At 39.6% G+C, this 14,259-nt stretch overlaps 8 protein-coding genes across 8 annotated transcripts in view; 4 read left to right on the forward strand and 4 right to left on the reverse strand.

The window, feature by feature from the left end:
* The window catches only part of LOC132192924 (UDP-N-acetylhexosamine pyrophosphorylase), a 99,173-nt gene that overhangs the window by 68,118 nt on the left and 16,796 nt on the right, over positions 1 to 14,259 (forward strand). The gene's annotated exons all lie outside the window — the stretch shown is intronic.
* LOC132192711 (histone H1-III-like) lies at positions 716 to 1,560 on the forward strand. The gene has a single exon (XM_059612794.1). The coding sequence runs from the start codon at positions 734 to 736 to the stop codon at positions 1,367 to 1,369; it is 636 nt and encodes a 211-aa protein (XP_059468777.1). The 5' UTR covers positions 716 to 733; the 3' UTR covers positions 1,370 to 1,560.
* Positions 3,519 to 3,876, reverse strand: LOC132192512 (histone H4). Its single transcript, XM_059612500.1, has one exon. It carries the CDS (start codon positions 3,859 to 3,861, stop codon positions 3,550 to 3,552), a length of 312 nt encoding a protein of 103 aa, XP_059468483.1. The 5' UTR covers positions 3,862 to 3,876; the 3' UTR covers positions 3,519 to 3,549.
* On the forward strand, positions 3,642 to 4,786 carry LOC132192511 (histone H3). The gene has a single exon (XM_059612498.1). The coding sequence runs from the start codon at positions 4,067 to 4,069 to the stop codon at positions 4,475 to 4,477; it is 411 nt and encodes a 136-aa protein (XP_059468481.1). The 5' UTR covers positions 3,642 to 4,066; the 3' UTR covers positions 4,478 to 4,786.
* On the reverse strand, positions 6,693 to 7,589 carry LOC132205742 (histone H2B). Its single transcript, XM_059634999.1, has one exon. The coding sequence runs from the start codon at positions 7,164 to 7,166 to the stop codon at positions 6,792 to 6,794; it is 375 nt and encodes a 124-aa protein (XP_059490982.1). The 5' UTR covers positions 7,167 to 7,589; the 3' UTR covers positions 6,693 to 6,791.
* On the forward strand, positions 6,693 to 7,949 carry LOC132205741 (histone H2A). Its single transcript, XM_059634998.1, has one exon. The coding sequence runs from the start codon at positions 7,411 to 7,413 to the stop codon at positions 7,783 to 7,785; it is 375 nt and encodes a 124-aa protein (XP_059490981.1). The 5' UTR covers positions 6,693 to 7,410; the 3' UTR covers positions 7,786 to 7,949.
* Positions 7,965 to 9,410, reverse strand: LOC132205740 (uncharacterized). Its single transcript, XM_059634997.1, has 5 exons — positions 9,366 to 9,410; positions 8,954 to 9,275; positions 8,697 to 8,842; positions 8,403 to 8,525; positions 7,965 to 8,343 (listed from the first exon to the last, which is right to left on the reverse strand). Exons 1-5 carry the CDS (start codon positions 9,393 to 9,395, stop codon positions 8,254 to 8,256), a joined length of 711 nt encoding a protein of 236 aa, XP_059490980.1. The 5' UTR covers positions 9,396 to 9,410; the 3' UTR covers positions 7,965 to 8,253.
* On the reverse strand, positions 10,639 to 14,090 carry LOC132205738 (rab GDP dissociation inhibitor alpha). The gene is made up of 8 exons (XM_059634996.1): positions 13,918 to 14,090; positions 13,176 to 13,518; positions 12,872 to 13,061; positions 12,530 to 12,670; positions 12,314 to 12,473; positions 12,152 to 12,263; positions 11,952 to 12,096; positions 10,639 to 11,734 (listed from the first exon to the last, which is right to left on the reverse strand). The coding sequence occupies exons 1-8, from the start codon at positions 13,960 to 13,962 to the stop codon at positions 11,539 to 11,541; spliced, it is 1,332 nt and encodes a 443-aa protein (XP_059490979.1). The 5' UTR covers positions 13,963 to 14,090; the 3' UTR covers positions 10,639 to 11,538.

Raw genomic sequence — 14,259 nt, forward strand, 5'->3', positions numbered from 1 at the left:
GCCAAACTCACTTGGCGCTTAGCAACCAAACCGCTTTGATTTTACTCGCACTTCTGCTGTTAATAAAATTGTACCCAGAAGTACGTCCTACGACGAAGTTTAATAAGCAAAAGATTGAAAGTGAGTGGATGGTATATCACAAAGTTAATTTCAGCATTAAAAAGGTACAATTTTTCTTAAAAACTATAATAATAGAAACGTCGATGTTGCACAATGCTTTTGAATGATGGGCTAGAGTTGTTCGAGGTGGCCGACTTTGAGCGCGCTTTATTCCCTTTAAAATTCGGAATAACCATACAAATTAGGTACCAAAAGAAAGACAAGAAACCGATCTCTCTTATTAAAGCATAATAATTTCAGTTTCTGGTCCTTAATTAAGTAAAAATTAGAATTTTCGACTCCGCGAGCCGAAACTAGCAGTCGTCTTTCCACTTCAATCATGATTTACAGCAACATCGAGCGTCTGCAACTATTTTTAAAGAAAATAAAACCATAGAAAAACTCAAGCCGTGCATTTTGAGACAAAAATCACGCCGAAATGTGGATCCGTTCGGCCGCAGCGAGTCGGCAAAGTCGAAACAGAAACACGGAGAGAGCACTTTTCGAGCAACTTTCCTTCGATGTGGCGCGGCGCGGCGCGCGCGCGCCCGGAGACTCGCTCCCCCCATATAAAAGCAGCGACGTGTCTGGACTTGTCAGTTTTCGTTCTGAAAGCAATCGCATCACTACTACCATGGCTGATACCGCACCCGCTGCTCCGGCTCCCGCCAGCCCTGCCAAGGGCAAGAAGACCAAGGCTGCCAAGACCGGCGCCAAGAAGGTCGTGCCGACCCACCCGCCGACGGCCCAGATGGTCAACGCCGCCATCAAGAACCTGAAGGAGCGTGGAGGCTCTTCCCTGCAGGCCATCAAGAAGTACATCGCCGCCACCTACAAGATCGACGCCGAGAAGTTGGCGCCGTTCATCCGCAAATACCTCAAGTTGGCCGTCACCGCCGGCAAGTTGGTGCAGACCAAGGGCAAGGGTGCCTCTGGCTCGTTCAAGCTTAGCGCCGCCGCCGCTGCCCCGAAGAAGGAAAAGGTCGTCAAGCCCAAGAAGCCCGCCGCCGAGAAGAAGGCCAAGAAGCCCAAGAGCCCCAAGAAGGCCGGCGTCAAGAAGGTGACCAAGCCCAAGAAGACCGTGGCCGAGAAGAAACCCGCCGCCGCCAAGAAGGTTGTCGCTGCCAAGAAGCCAAAGTCCCCCAAGAAGGACAAGAAGCCCAAGGCCGCCGCCGCCAAGCCCAAGACCCCCAAGGTCAAGAAGGTCGCCGCTAAGAAGCCCGCAGCCAAGAAAGCCGCCCCTAAGAAGGCTGCCGCCAAGAAGGCCTAAGCGTCTCCTTGCAAATCCCGCCCCTAAATCGGCCCTTTTCAGGGCCACCAAAACACTCACATAAGAGCAATGCAAGCAATGGTTATCTAAATTTAATTATTTAAATAAAGCGAAATAAACGTAATAAAAACTAATCCAATCCCTACTATAGATATATAAGAGAATTTAGTTCGGATTCTTGTCACTGAATATATAAATGAATTTTTACTTTAAATTTTGTTCATATATATTAATTTTACATGGTACAATTAAGTTGCACAAAGTATAGAACTTGTGGTACACCAAAAAACTTAATTTGCAGCTACAACTTCCGTTGACACGCAGTTTGCGTCGATCGAAGGCTGCATTTACTCTTTTCCTTTGAAATTCTTAACCGCTTTGATTGCAAATATTATTTCAGATCCAGAGCTACCGCTGAGCCAGCCAGTGTTATATTTTTTCCTCGCACCACTGATATTTAAACAACTTATTACGGCAATTTTCACTCTTTTATATAGGTCATGTAGTATGGAAACGAAATTAATTTCTTCGAAAAAATTATTCTTCATGTATTTTTTTCCTGCCATATATTATATACAACAAATAATAATTATCAAGATGAATGTTGTAAAATAAAAATGTCTTACATTTAAATCTACTGTTTCAGATTAAAACAGGATGCCTATCAAAGTAGAAGGTATTAAATTAAATGGCCATATATCTGGATCGGATATTTTGTTATCTATAAAAGTAAAAATTACAATCTTACGAAATGAAAATAAGGACAAGGACTACAAACCATGGGAACTTCATTTTTAACCAATAAAAGTTGTCAGTTTATTTTAAGACAATTAACAATCTTCCATGAGCCCCAGCAAAGTACGGTGTATTTTTTTTTTAATTCACAAAAAATTTCTGTCTATTATAATAAATAATATAGCCGTGAGAGAATCCGTTAGACGTGGATTGCTGGTGGCAGGAGTGCAGGTCTCGCACCGCGATGAGTGAGGTGCCGTTTTCTCGGCGGCAGCACACTCGATCAGTGTCAAAATACATATATAAACGCGCCCCGTTATTACGGCAAGTGCAAAATTTCTACGTACAAGCTACAATGATTTGCAAAGTGCGCACAAAAACCTTTATTATAAAAATCTATGATTGATCCTCGATACAAAATTCGGTGGTTATCAATCAGAGGTTAACGAAAGCTCGCTTATTTTTGGAAAAATTTGCTTTGCGCTCCTCCATTAATCCAAACTTCAGCGCTCATACGCTCTTTGCGCATTAAAATTTGCGTTATACATAAGAAAATTCAACATCAACAATAACTTAAATAAAAATATATTAAATAAATAATTTTGGGTTTACCGCGGCGGCCGTGTCTCTTTTGATGTCGGGCGTTTTAGCAGACATCTGCTAGTTGTAAACCCTTTCTTCTCTTTTTTTCTCCAATTTAACAATTTTTGTACAGACCGAGAAGAATAAATAATAATAATAACTAAACAACAATAATAATTCAAAGTAATGTAATTTGAATAATCAATCATCAGCAAGTTTTTATTTATACAAAGTTAGTGTGCGACTGTGCGTGTTTTTTCTGCTCTTATTAGTATAGAGTAAAGTGTGCAATTGTGCATACTATTTTTCTCCTCATTTCCCATCCTTTAAAAAATCTTTTCCAGACATGTAAATAATGTTTAAAACTAGAATTTTAAGTTCATTGAAGTTAAAATTGCAAATTTTGCCTTTCTGACTTCAATTTTTTTTTTTCGAAATGGCAATTTCCTCCATCAAGAATAGGCCTTTAACGCAATACTATTCTGATACATTTAGCATTTAAGCAGCGCTACAAAAACATGATTATAATTTTATTAAAAAAAAGCATGAAAATATTATTCAAACTCCAGACAGATTTATTTCAAGTCTAACTTAAGCGGTGAATTACAACGTGAATTTCGACGCATCCACAAGCGTGACTGTCAGTGATTGCGGTTTTTCTTACAATTCAATGATATATTATATTTACTTAATTAAAAATTTAATAGTTTTAAGATAAATTAACTGGAACTGTACTGGATAGTTTTGCGATTGTTTATATTAAAGGATTTAATTAATTTCATTGCTTAGGTGCTCTTATTTGAGAGTTTTGGGTGGCCCTTAAAAGGGCCGATTTTCGCTGTTGTCTGTTGGGGGTGAACAGCTTAGCCGCCGAAGCCGTAGAGGGTGCGTCCCTGCCTCTTGAGGGCGTAGACGACGTCCATGGCGGTGACGGTCTTCCTCTTGGCGTGCTCGGTGTAGGTGACAGCGTCGCGGATCACATTCTCAAGGAACACCTTGAGCACGCCGCGGGTCTCCTCGTAGATGAGGCCCGAGATACGCTTGACTCCGCCGCGGCGAGCCAGACGGCGGATGGCCGGCTTGGTGATGCCCTGGATGTTGTCACGCAGAACCTTGCGGTGACGCTTGGCGCCTCCCTTGCCGAGCCCCTTGCCTCCCTTTCCACGTCCGGTCATGTTGATTCTTGTTCAGAGTTGGAATGAAACTGATGATGTCCTAGGGTTTTGCCCCTCTACTTATACCGGCCGGCGCAAGCAACGACGGTAAAAAAGCCCCCTCCAACCGACTGCAGGCGCGCCAAACTCGGCCGAGGGGCGGAGCCAAAAAGAGGATAAATAGCGGGGTCGCGACGAGTTTGGACACGTTTCAACTCGTCTCAACATGGCACGTACGAAGCAAACCGCCCGCAAGTCGACTGGAGGAAAGGCCCCTCGCAAGCAGCTGGCCACCAAGGCAGCCCGCAAGAGCGCCCCCGCCACCGGAGGGGTCAAGAAGCCCCATCGCTACAGACCCGGCACGGTCGCCCTCCGTGAGATCCGTCGCTACCAGAAGAGCACCGAGCTGCTGATCCGCAAGCTGCCCTTCCAGCGCCTCGTCCGTGAAATCGCCCAGGACTTCAAGACCGACCTGCGCTTCCAGTCGAGCGCCGTCATGGCCCTGCAGGAGGCCAGCGAGGCCTACCTGGTCGGCCTCTTCGAGGACACCAACCTGTGCGCCATCCACGCCAAGCGCGTCACCATCATGCCCAAGGACATCCAGCTGGCCCGCCGCATCCGCGGAGAGCGTGCTTAAGCTAAACAGCTCAAACACCAAAAATCGGCCCTTTTAAGGGCCACCAAAATAATCAAGTAAAACCACAAAGCAATATGCAAAGACAAACTAAAGAGACTTATATAAATTTAACATTGGTTTATAATATAGACAGCAGAAATAAAAAAAACCCAAGATAAAGTTTTCTAATGCAAAACTTCTTTTTCATTATTTGAGTGAAATTTAAGGAATTTGAGCAAATAAATAATAAATGTCGCTCTAAAATCTAAATTCATTTGCGACCCTCCTATACATACTATAGGACTAGCCAGGGAACGTCAGGCTTCTTAAAATGTATACCTACGATATAAATATGACAGGTAAAAGTGTTGGATGAAATAATAAAATATTATAACATTATTTTGGATTATTTTGTTTCATTAATATAATTATTTATATCAACTGGCCAAGAGTATAAAAAAAATGCGGAATTATTGCAGGGTATCAATTTAATAGTTCAGCCATAGCATTAAAAAGCTCATCAGTCATCAGCATTTTTTTCTAGATTTCCATTTAAATCATGTCAAAACATTAGCACTCGCGCAAAATAAAACAGAAAAGTTTCAATTGCATAGGATTCTTTTTATGTTAATTAATTTAGTTGTTTTTGATATTGTTTTTAGTTATAAAAATAATTTTGAATTTTCCAACTAGAAAAAGTTGATTCTATAATTCTGCCTTTGCAAAATATTGTAATATGTAAAGCAAAAAAGTATAGTTATTTTGTGATATGCAAAAACGATATGTTTTAAAAAAGAAACTTTTGAAAGACAGAAAAGAAAGGAAAAAACCGGGACTGAACGCATAATTTTTTTCTCGGCAGCTGCGTTCACGATAGCCGGTAAAAGGAGAGGCAAAAGCTGATGTGATATTATCCTCTCTGACACGTGTGCCGTGTGGTTGTTCTTGGCGGGAACTTTGCGCTTGTGATGCCATTTGAAAGAAAAGTATAGCTTTTATTTTACCAAAATCATGCGTATATTTGTGAGCCATCGTGAGTTTCATTTGTTTGAGCATAAATATAAATCTGTAGGTGTGATGAAACAAAATAATGTTAAAAATCAAATTTATTTTCAATCCTTCACATTGAAACCAATAAATATGCGAAATAATTATGCAGTTATTGCAGTATTCCTATCTGGTTTTTTTTTTAAACACTATATATGTGATTTTTCATTGTTATTCAAGAATGGAAGAAAATATCAGAAATTATTGAAATTATCCTAGTAAGAAGTTGTCACTGTCAAAGCAGAAAAAAAGTAGGTAGCACGTCGCGGTACATTTTATTCGGCAAGTGATCACGCGTTGCCCCACAGAGACAGGCCGTTTAACGCGCGCGCTCGATTATGTCTATGATGCTAACATTAAGTTAGCACAGCGCAACCATAATTTTTACTTCACATATGATTTTACGAGTTATGTGTTAAACTTAATAATAATTTTTTTTCAAGCCCAGATTTTTTTATTATTGGAAATCAGTCGGTAAGGTTTATAAAGATGCATAAAAATATCTTTAAGCACAAATTAAGAGATAAAATACGACACCCTGATTTGGTCAAGTTTTTTTTTCATTTGAAATTTTTAATCAATTTTTTAATTTTTCAAATTGTCTTTCCTTCTCGGGAAAGGGCCGGGTTGGAAGGAGTATTGTGGCTGTTGCTAATTTCTATCACTGAAAATTATTAAAATTATTTGACGATATTAAGCAAAAACTATCATGCTTATAAAAAAAAATATATAAATCCAACGCTTTTAGATCAAAAAAATTGAAATTGCTTGAGCATTCTAGAGGAAAATTAAGTAATTGAGACTTGAATGCTTAGCCGACCTAATACTTCAGGTAACTGAAAATATCGCATCAGATATTATATCTTTGGTTAATGTATAATTTTATATCATAGAAGCAAACAAAAAGTAACACTGTAGTAGTAGGAGTTGAAGCGCGAATGTAAGTTTGAATTTTTTAATGCTGCTTTTATACAACAATACATTACTTTTTGCCGATTAAAAGTTTTTTTGTTTATGCGAAGAAGAATAAAAATTAATAATCTGTTGACAAAGCTGGTGAGTAAAATTTAAAAAAGAAATTTAAATAATTCAAAAAAATACACATGACACCTTACTAGAAATTATTTTTTAAGATTTTACAAATATCGTGCACTTAGAACTTATGGATGTATTGAGGAGTGAATGTTAAAGTTTATCAAATATTCATCATTGCTTAGTGGCTTTACTTGAGTGTTTTGGGTGGCCCTGAAAAGGGCCGATTTTCGCCTCAAGCTTGCTGCTGAACAGCTTACTTGGAGCTGGTGTACTTGGTGACGGCCTTGGTGCCCTCAGACACGGCGTGCTTGGCCAACTCTCCGGGCAGGAGGAGACGGACGGCGGTCTGGATCTCCCGGGAGGTGATGGTGGAGCGCTTGTTGTAGTGGGCGAGACGGCTGGCCTCGGAGGCGATGCGCTCGAAGATGTCGTTGACGAACGAGTTCATGATGCTCATGGCCTTGCTCGAGACGCCAGTGTCGGGGTGGACCTGCTTCAACACCTTGTAGATGTAGATGGCGTACGACTCCTTCCTGCGCTTCCTCTTGCCCTTCTTGTCCGACTTGCTGATGTTCTTCTGGGCCTTGCCAGACTTCTTGGCAGCCTTTCCGGAGGTTTTGGGTGGCATGGTGAGTGCGGTTCAGTCCAAACAGATCTGATGCTGCCCCAGTGAAAGGGCCCCGTATTTATCCGGCAGCGGCGGAGCGGCGCGCGAGCCACTCTCCTCTCTCCGCAACTTCCATTGGTTCGGAACCGCTAACTCGGTCGGCGGCCTTTTGTCGCGCCGCACTCCCCCCTTCGAGTATAAATACTCTGAGGCGGCCCTAGGCTGGCATCTGTTTCGTTTCGTCGCAACAAGAACAAGCATCAACATGTCTGGACGTGGCAAGGGAGGAAAGGTGAAGGGAAAGGCAAAGACCCGCTCCAGCCGTGCCGGACTTCAGTTCCCCGTCGGCAGAATCCACCGTCTGCTGAGGAAGGGCAACTACGCCGAGCGCGTCGGTGCCGGCGCCCCCGTCTACCTGGCCGCCGTCATGGAGTACTTGGCCGCTGAAGTCCTCGAGTTGGCCGGCAACGCCGCCCGCGACAACAAGAAGTCAAGAATCATCCCCCGTCACTTGCAGCTCGCCATCCGCAACGACGAGGAGTTGAACAAGCTGCTCTCCGGCGTCACCATCGCCCAGGGAGGTGTCCTGCCCAACATCCAGGCCGTCCTCCTCCCCAAGAAGACCGACAAGAAGGCATAAGCGCCCGAAACATCAGTCTTCGAAAATCGGCCCTTTTCAGGGCCACCCAAATTACTCAAATAAGAGTGCGAAAGCAATGATGGAAATATTCAGTTAATGATGATATTTAATTAGTGCCAACTGCCATTTATAAAAATAAAAATGAGTGCATTAACATAAATGCCATAAACTTGCAATCAGTTAAATTATATATCACAAATCTTTAGGAAACAGTTCTGCTTTAAAAAAAACTTTTGTGGGGTTGCTTTAAACTATACATCTCAGGTCTAAAAGATGGTAAAATAACCATGCTGCACAGATTTAAAGAAAATTTGGTTAAGAATTAAGACTATCAGTAAATACAGGATTTAAGTTTAATTTGCCAATGCAACTACAAAGTAAGGAAAAAGAAATGTTGTCTTACTGAAAATTCTCCCCAACCTTCAAAAGCTGTTCCTTGCATTAACTTTTGATTCTGGCAGGCTCATCTTACTCGTCCAGTTCTCTATCCAACGTTTCCTTTAAAGCTTTGCGGTACAAAGCTACTGCATCTCTGTTGGAGTCTCTGTTCTTCACGTCCTGACAAAGTTTATAGTAAACAATAACAAAATTTATTTATTATAATAAGAATTGAAAACCTTTTCCAGTTCTCTGAGCATCTGACGAAAGGTCTCCACTCTTTTTGTGTGCTTGAACTTCATTTTCTGCAACATCGTAGTGTTTTCTTGCAGAAGTTCTATCATTTGAGTAACTTTGATGCTCTAGAAAAAGTAAATAACCTTCATAACATTGTTCACATTTATGCAAGAAAAATAAAAACTGTGATCATTTTGAAATTACCTCTTTTCAAAAGTCCATGAAATTAATGAACACAATAATTAAATTAAATGACATGCCACAAGCTACTCTTAATTATTTTCTTTTGAACTTACATACTCATCAATTTTCATGCAATCCTCTAAAATCTTGGTGCACACTGGCTTCAGAATCTCCATGATTTTGACAATGTTTGTCAGTCTTTTGTTGCAGGTCTCTTCAAGAATTTTTTCAATTTGCTCTTCGTAATTTTCCACAACTCCTATTAATAAAAAAAAAACTTATTAAACGTCCGCCATAAAAATCTTCACATAAACCCTCTAAACACTTAAAAAAGTATATCAAAATCAGTAATGAGATATTTGTATTTCACCTTGCATTTCCTGCCTCTTCTTGTCCATCATCTTCTTTACAAAAGGTGTCTTCAAAGCATCAGTTGCTTTGTTTTCTGGACAAGACTTTTCATCGTCCGAGGACGATTCCCAGGAATTCTTGGACTCCTTGACGGGAGGCTCATCCTCTTCTTCAAAACCAAAATAGTCATCGTGTCTCTTCTTGCTGGAAGAGCGGTTCATCGTCATTTTTCCGCCAGTGTTGCTGCTGCTGGCTCTATCCTTGTAAATCGTGGTGTTGAGATTGTTATTTGCTTTGAGCAGAGATGAGGAAGTCGTCTTTTTGGTGGAATCCATTTTGTTCTTAAGAACAGAAAAATAAAACATTTTTAACATAAAAATATACCAAACAAATACAAAATTGCATCAAATTAAGTATTTTTTATGCTTTACTTTAGGGTGTTTTATGTTGCGTTTATGCATTGAATTTCCATAAAATCAATCCATGTAAATTTTGATAATTATCTCAATTATCTTAAATCCCACAGCTAGAGACTGGGAGGACAAATAAAAAAAACTGAAAATTAGCAATAAATTTAAGAATGAAAAGAAAATAATGCAGGCCGATGATACAATGGCCCAGAAATGACCGGCCGCACCAGGGCAAAAATGCTAGCTCGCAAAAATGTATCTTCTTTCGCCCATCTCGATCAGCCTGTCCACGCGTCCATGCGGGGATTTGGAATTTGGACGTCCGTGTATCTATTCAATAACACACCCACGGGAATTAACTCACCGGAGTGTTTCAGATAATATGAGAGGTGCTAAAGGTGCTTTGCTCTCCGCCTCAAAAACCGGGAAGTCCCAAAAATGTACGGCCATAAAAGCTTGGGCTTTTTCAAAGATGGGAAGAAGCCGAATATGGCGGCAAAAACTGAACTTACTTCGCTTCGGGTAGTCACACGTCATGGAATGAATCCAATAGATTCTGGAATGACTTGAATAATGTCTAATGTCTGTCTGGATGGATACACTCAAATGAGGCACGAAAACGAAAACTTACAAAACGCAATTGTCGCAATTCTCCTTTTCTCCTGGATTGCATTGGCGCTCGTCCGCTCCCCCCGCTCCAGACACCCCTTCTCCCCCACTTTTAAATAGCAAAAGCAAGGAGAAATTAATATGAATATATGTATTGTTCTCCTATTGATATAAAAAAGCCTTGTGTTGAAGTTTCATTGAATTGTTTTTTAGAGTCAACGAACATTTTCAGCATTTTCATATCACACTCAATTTACATTACAAGGCACAGCCGATTGTATGATATTATTAATTATTATGTATGGTGCAAATAAGCATAATTATATTATGAATATGTGTATATTTTGTAGAGCTGCTGCAGAGTCACACATAAACGAATTTTTCAGACGACTCAAGGAAAAAGAGCGTTAAATTGAATATATAATAATCAATGATGCAAAGAGTTGCTTCATTTAAGCAAAAAATAATAATAATAATTTATCTAAAACCACCTCAATCCACTTTTCAATATAGCTAAACCATGATATTTTTTTCGTAAAATAAGATATTTGTCTATTAAGTTAATTTCATTATTCCAGTATATTTACCAAAAAGACGGCCAAATATACTATAAAATAATATTAACTATGGAAGTGATATTCGTGATCGTATTATTTATTTTGTATGTTCATTTAATTTTGTAAATATAAGAGGTCATCCGCTTTTTTTCTTGATCCTTTATTTCGTACATTGACATTTTTACTTCTATTCATATTTTTCTTACCACTATAAGTCAACATACAGACAGAATTAGTTTTAGATTTATCTTAATTCAGGCATAAAGAATTCTTGTAAACATAACATGGCTTTCGACTGCGGCGAAAGAATGATTTGAACAGAAAGATAATTTGTTCAGTATATTAAAAATCCTCAATGCAGTTATTCAAGCATGCGACACAATTGAACGGTTAAAAAAAGAACTTTTCCCGATTTTGCGACTTCTACAATTTTTTAACAAGAAATTTACGCACAAATGTATAGTGTCGTTTGACTTTGAATTTCAAAATTCTGTCATGACCTAACGAATTTAACATTCATTGCATTATTTTGACAGATGATATTTAATTTCACTGAATGCAGCAAAATGTTGCTAGTTTTAAATGGCATTTATTTTTATATATTCCCATGCACTTGATCTTCTGATCCAAATCTTTTCACAAAATTCAATTAAAAAAAATGTCTAGTTTTGCCCATCTAGTCATCAAGGAAAACATAAGTGAACTTTTCTTGGAAAGAAGACAACTGGCTGTAAAGCTTAATTTATCTTAACTTGTTTACAGTTATAGTAGCTTGCATGAAACTTACCAACACAATTAATAAGAGTATAATATTCCATCATGTACAGTAAAACCCAGAAAAATGAAGTTGACGCTTTGTATAAAAATTTTGCTAGGTGAAAAAAGGTGCCCGAATACAACAATAATGAGGAAAAAAATAGTCCTGCATTTGAAACCGTATTTGGCAAGCACAAATTTCAAACTTCTAGTGTAGAATCATGAAATGCACAAGTAGAATAAAAAGGGAATTTTCTGAAGGTATAATAGCTTTACAGCTCTTCGTCGCCTAGATCGTGCTTGACTTTTGAGAAGTCAAAATCTTCACCGGTGCCTCGACGGAAGATGTCCAGCACGTCAAGGCAGGTAGTTTCAAAGTGAGTGGTTGCATCGTAGGATTTGCTGATGAAGATGCCCGAGCTCAGCCCGTCATCAATTGGCTCATAATAATCTTGGATCCAAATAAACCTGTAACAAGAATTTTTGTTATAATCAGTGAAAAGGAAATGATATTTTAAAAATATTCGAAGCTAAGCTCATTGTTTTTTATAGAGTCGCAACGTCTCTTAAGATTTATATTAATTTTTCTGAACTCTGTTATTTTCAAATGAAATGTTTTTAAAAGTTAAGTTGTATGCAATAAATTTACAATAATTTATAAATTTTTGTTTCAATATAAGCTTACTTTTGCTGAATAGGCCCAAGGAGTCGGAGACCGTGCTGGATTTCATTTTCAGGTGTATCAGTTTCAACAGTGGTCGACACCATCGCGATAAACCAGCCCTTCGCTGCTACCTGATGCGTGTAGCTCACCAATGAAACGTATATGTCTAAAATAAGAATTTTTATAATCCTTGTTCTTTACTAGTGGAATTTTTCTAGTACCAGACTTGCGGCCAACTTGCTTTTGGGGGATGATGATTTGTGTCGAGAGGGCGTCATTGGTGCCCGGTACAGGATGATTCATCAAGCAAATGCATCTGATAACTTGTCCCGTCTAAAATTATCTGATTAGTTATTAATCACCGATGAAAAAGATGAACACACTTTTCTAGCTTTTTCGGGCACGTACGATGGATCGCAGTAGACTTGCTTGCACCTTGCCACCTCGTTGCCTGATCTGACACCCACGATACAGCCATTCTCGATAACAAGCTCATCCACGGGTTTGTCTAGCATATATGTGCCTCCATAAATGGCACTCAACCTGCAAAAGAAGGATTTTATTCAACATAATGAAAATAGGTAATGATAGTCACAAACCTGGCAAAACCTTGGGGTAGCTCTCCAAGCCCATACATTGGATACAGGTACGGCGACTTTCCATATCGGGCCAGAGAGTCACTGTACAGCTTGATTCTACGAATGGTAGTCAAAGAGGGCTGATTCAAGTAGTCATCGTCCCTAAAATTTATAGTAAATTAAATGTTTAGATAAGAATGATTATTTTTCTTCTTTTGCTTATATTGAGACCCCTAAAATTTTAGCTTCAAAAAATTTACAGCGGTGAAACATTTTAGAGGTTTTAACCTACTTAATTGAAGTTGAAGGACCAGAATTATTGCGTTACAACGATAATTTTGATCTTTCTGTCAGGAAACTGACCTGTACAGGGCTAGCGCATGACCAGTGAAATCTTGTGTGTTGGGGTCCAGGCCAAACTTGTCATAGACTTGCTTCATCGTGGTAGTGTTGGGGTTCATGTCTTTCCAGGTCTTGGGATCGTCATCTCTAAAATCCTGGACGTAGACTAAAAAGTTCTTGAAGCGCCGTTTCTCAAACAGTCCCATCAAATCTGCAAATAATAAAAATTAGATTTTTTTCCATACTGAGAATGCTGTAAATATTTTTAAGTCCTCGTACTTTTAAATAAATAAAGGAAATAAGTTTATTTTCGTTGATTTGGTACCTGACGAAAAGGCTTCCTTTTCATCCACAGGGACTTTTGAAATTCTGCCGGATTTGTTGTAGACATAGCTGCCTTCCACCGACTTGAACTCCAGATACCGAGTAACACCCGTGTGGATTAATAACTTGACAAGTTGTCCGTGAGCCATGAGGAATTTTGGAATGAGGTCTGCATTCCAGTCGCGACCTCGGCCGTAGGATTCGTCAGGCTTTGGTGCGTTGAAACGGCTGAAGAGATCTTCGAGAGGAGTAATTGAAGCGGACTCACCGCCGTAGTACTTGTTTCTGTCGATGTGCAGAACCTTTTTGCCGGACACAGATAACATGCCGCTGAGGATGCATTCCTGTAAACATAAATTGCCAAATTTAAAACCATTTAATTGTAATTTTGCCATGAAACCACAGTGCAGATCATCACAAAAGAGAAATCTTTTCAAAATTTAACAAAATTCACTCTTTGTTTTGAAATTTAGGCCACCCTTTTTAATAAAGGGCGTTTCCCGCAGTCAGAAGTTTTTAATAAATTCATAAACGACGCAAAAATGTATTTCATTTAGGAACTGCGGTATGAGTTGAGACAAAAAGGGTGCTCATGCAGTCAAAATTTCAAGGTTCTAGGTTCAATGCCGCTGTGTAGCCGCAAGACGAGCCGATTATGACACGACACGTCAGGAGATCCAATCACAACCACCAATGTGTCGGTTCCCTGCAATTTTGAGAATGATTCTCCACGTTTAAGATACCTTAAGGCCTGTTCCAAGCACGATGGCATCGTATTGTTCATCCATCTTTGTCGCGTTTTATGATAATTTGCGACGAAAAATAAATCTGAGCTTTCTAAAAGTCAGAACACCGAGCACCTTATTAGCCGAATCGAAGCGCGATGCTATGGCGGAAGGTTCGATTTGAGACACAATAATTATGCGTGTGTGGCACGGAAAGGATAACAAGTCAGCGCCATGACAGGTGCAGCATAACGAACCTGCCAATCCACAAAATTATCCGGGGATGAAAGAATTAAACGCCCCTTCGCATCTCCTACCGCACCACACTCTTTCTTTGGAGAACGAGAAACTCGCTTGCAG

This window comes from Neocloeon triangulifer, unplaced genomic scaffold (assembly GCF_031216515.1).
Source record: "Neocloeon triangulifer isolate White Clay Creek 2 clone unplaced genomic scaffold, ASM3121651v1 ptg000003l, whole genome shotgun sequence".
Lineage (NCBI taxonomy): Eukaryota > Metazoa > Arthropoda > Insecta > Ephemeroptera > Baetidae > Neocloeon > Neocloeon triangulifer.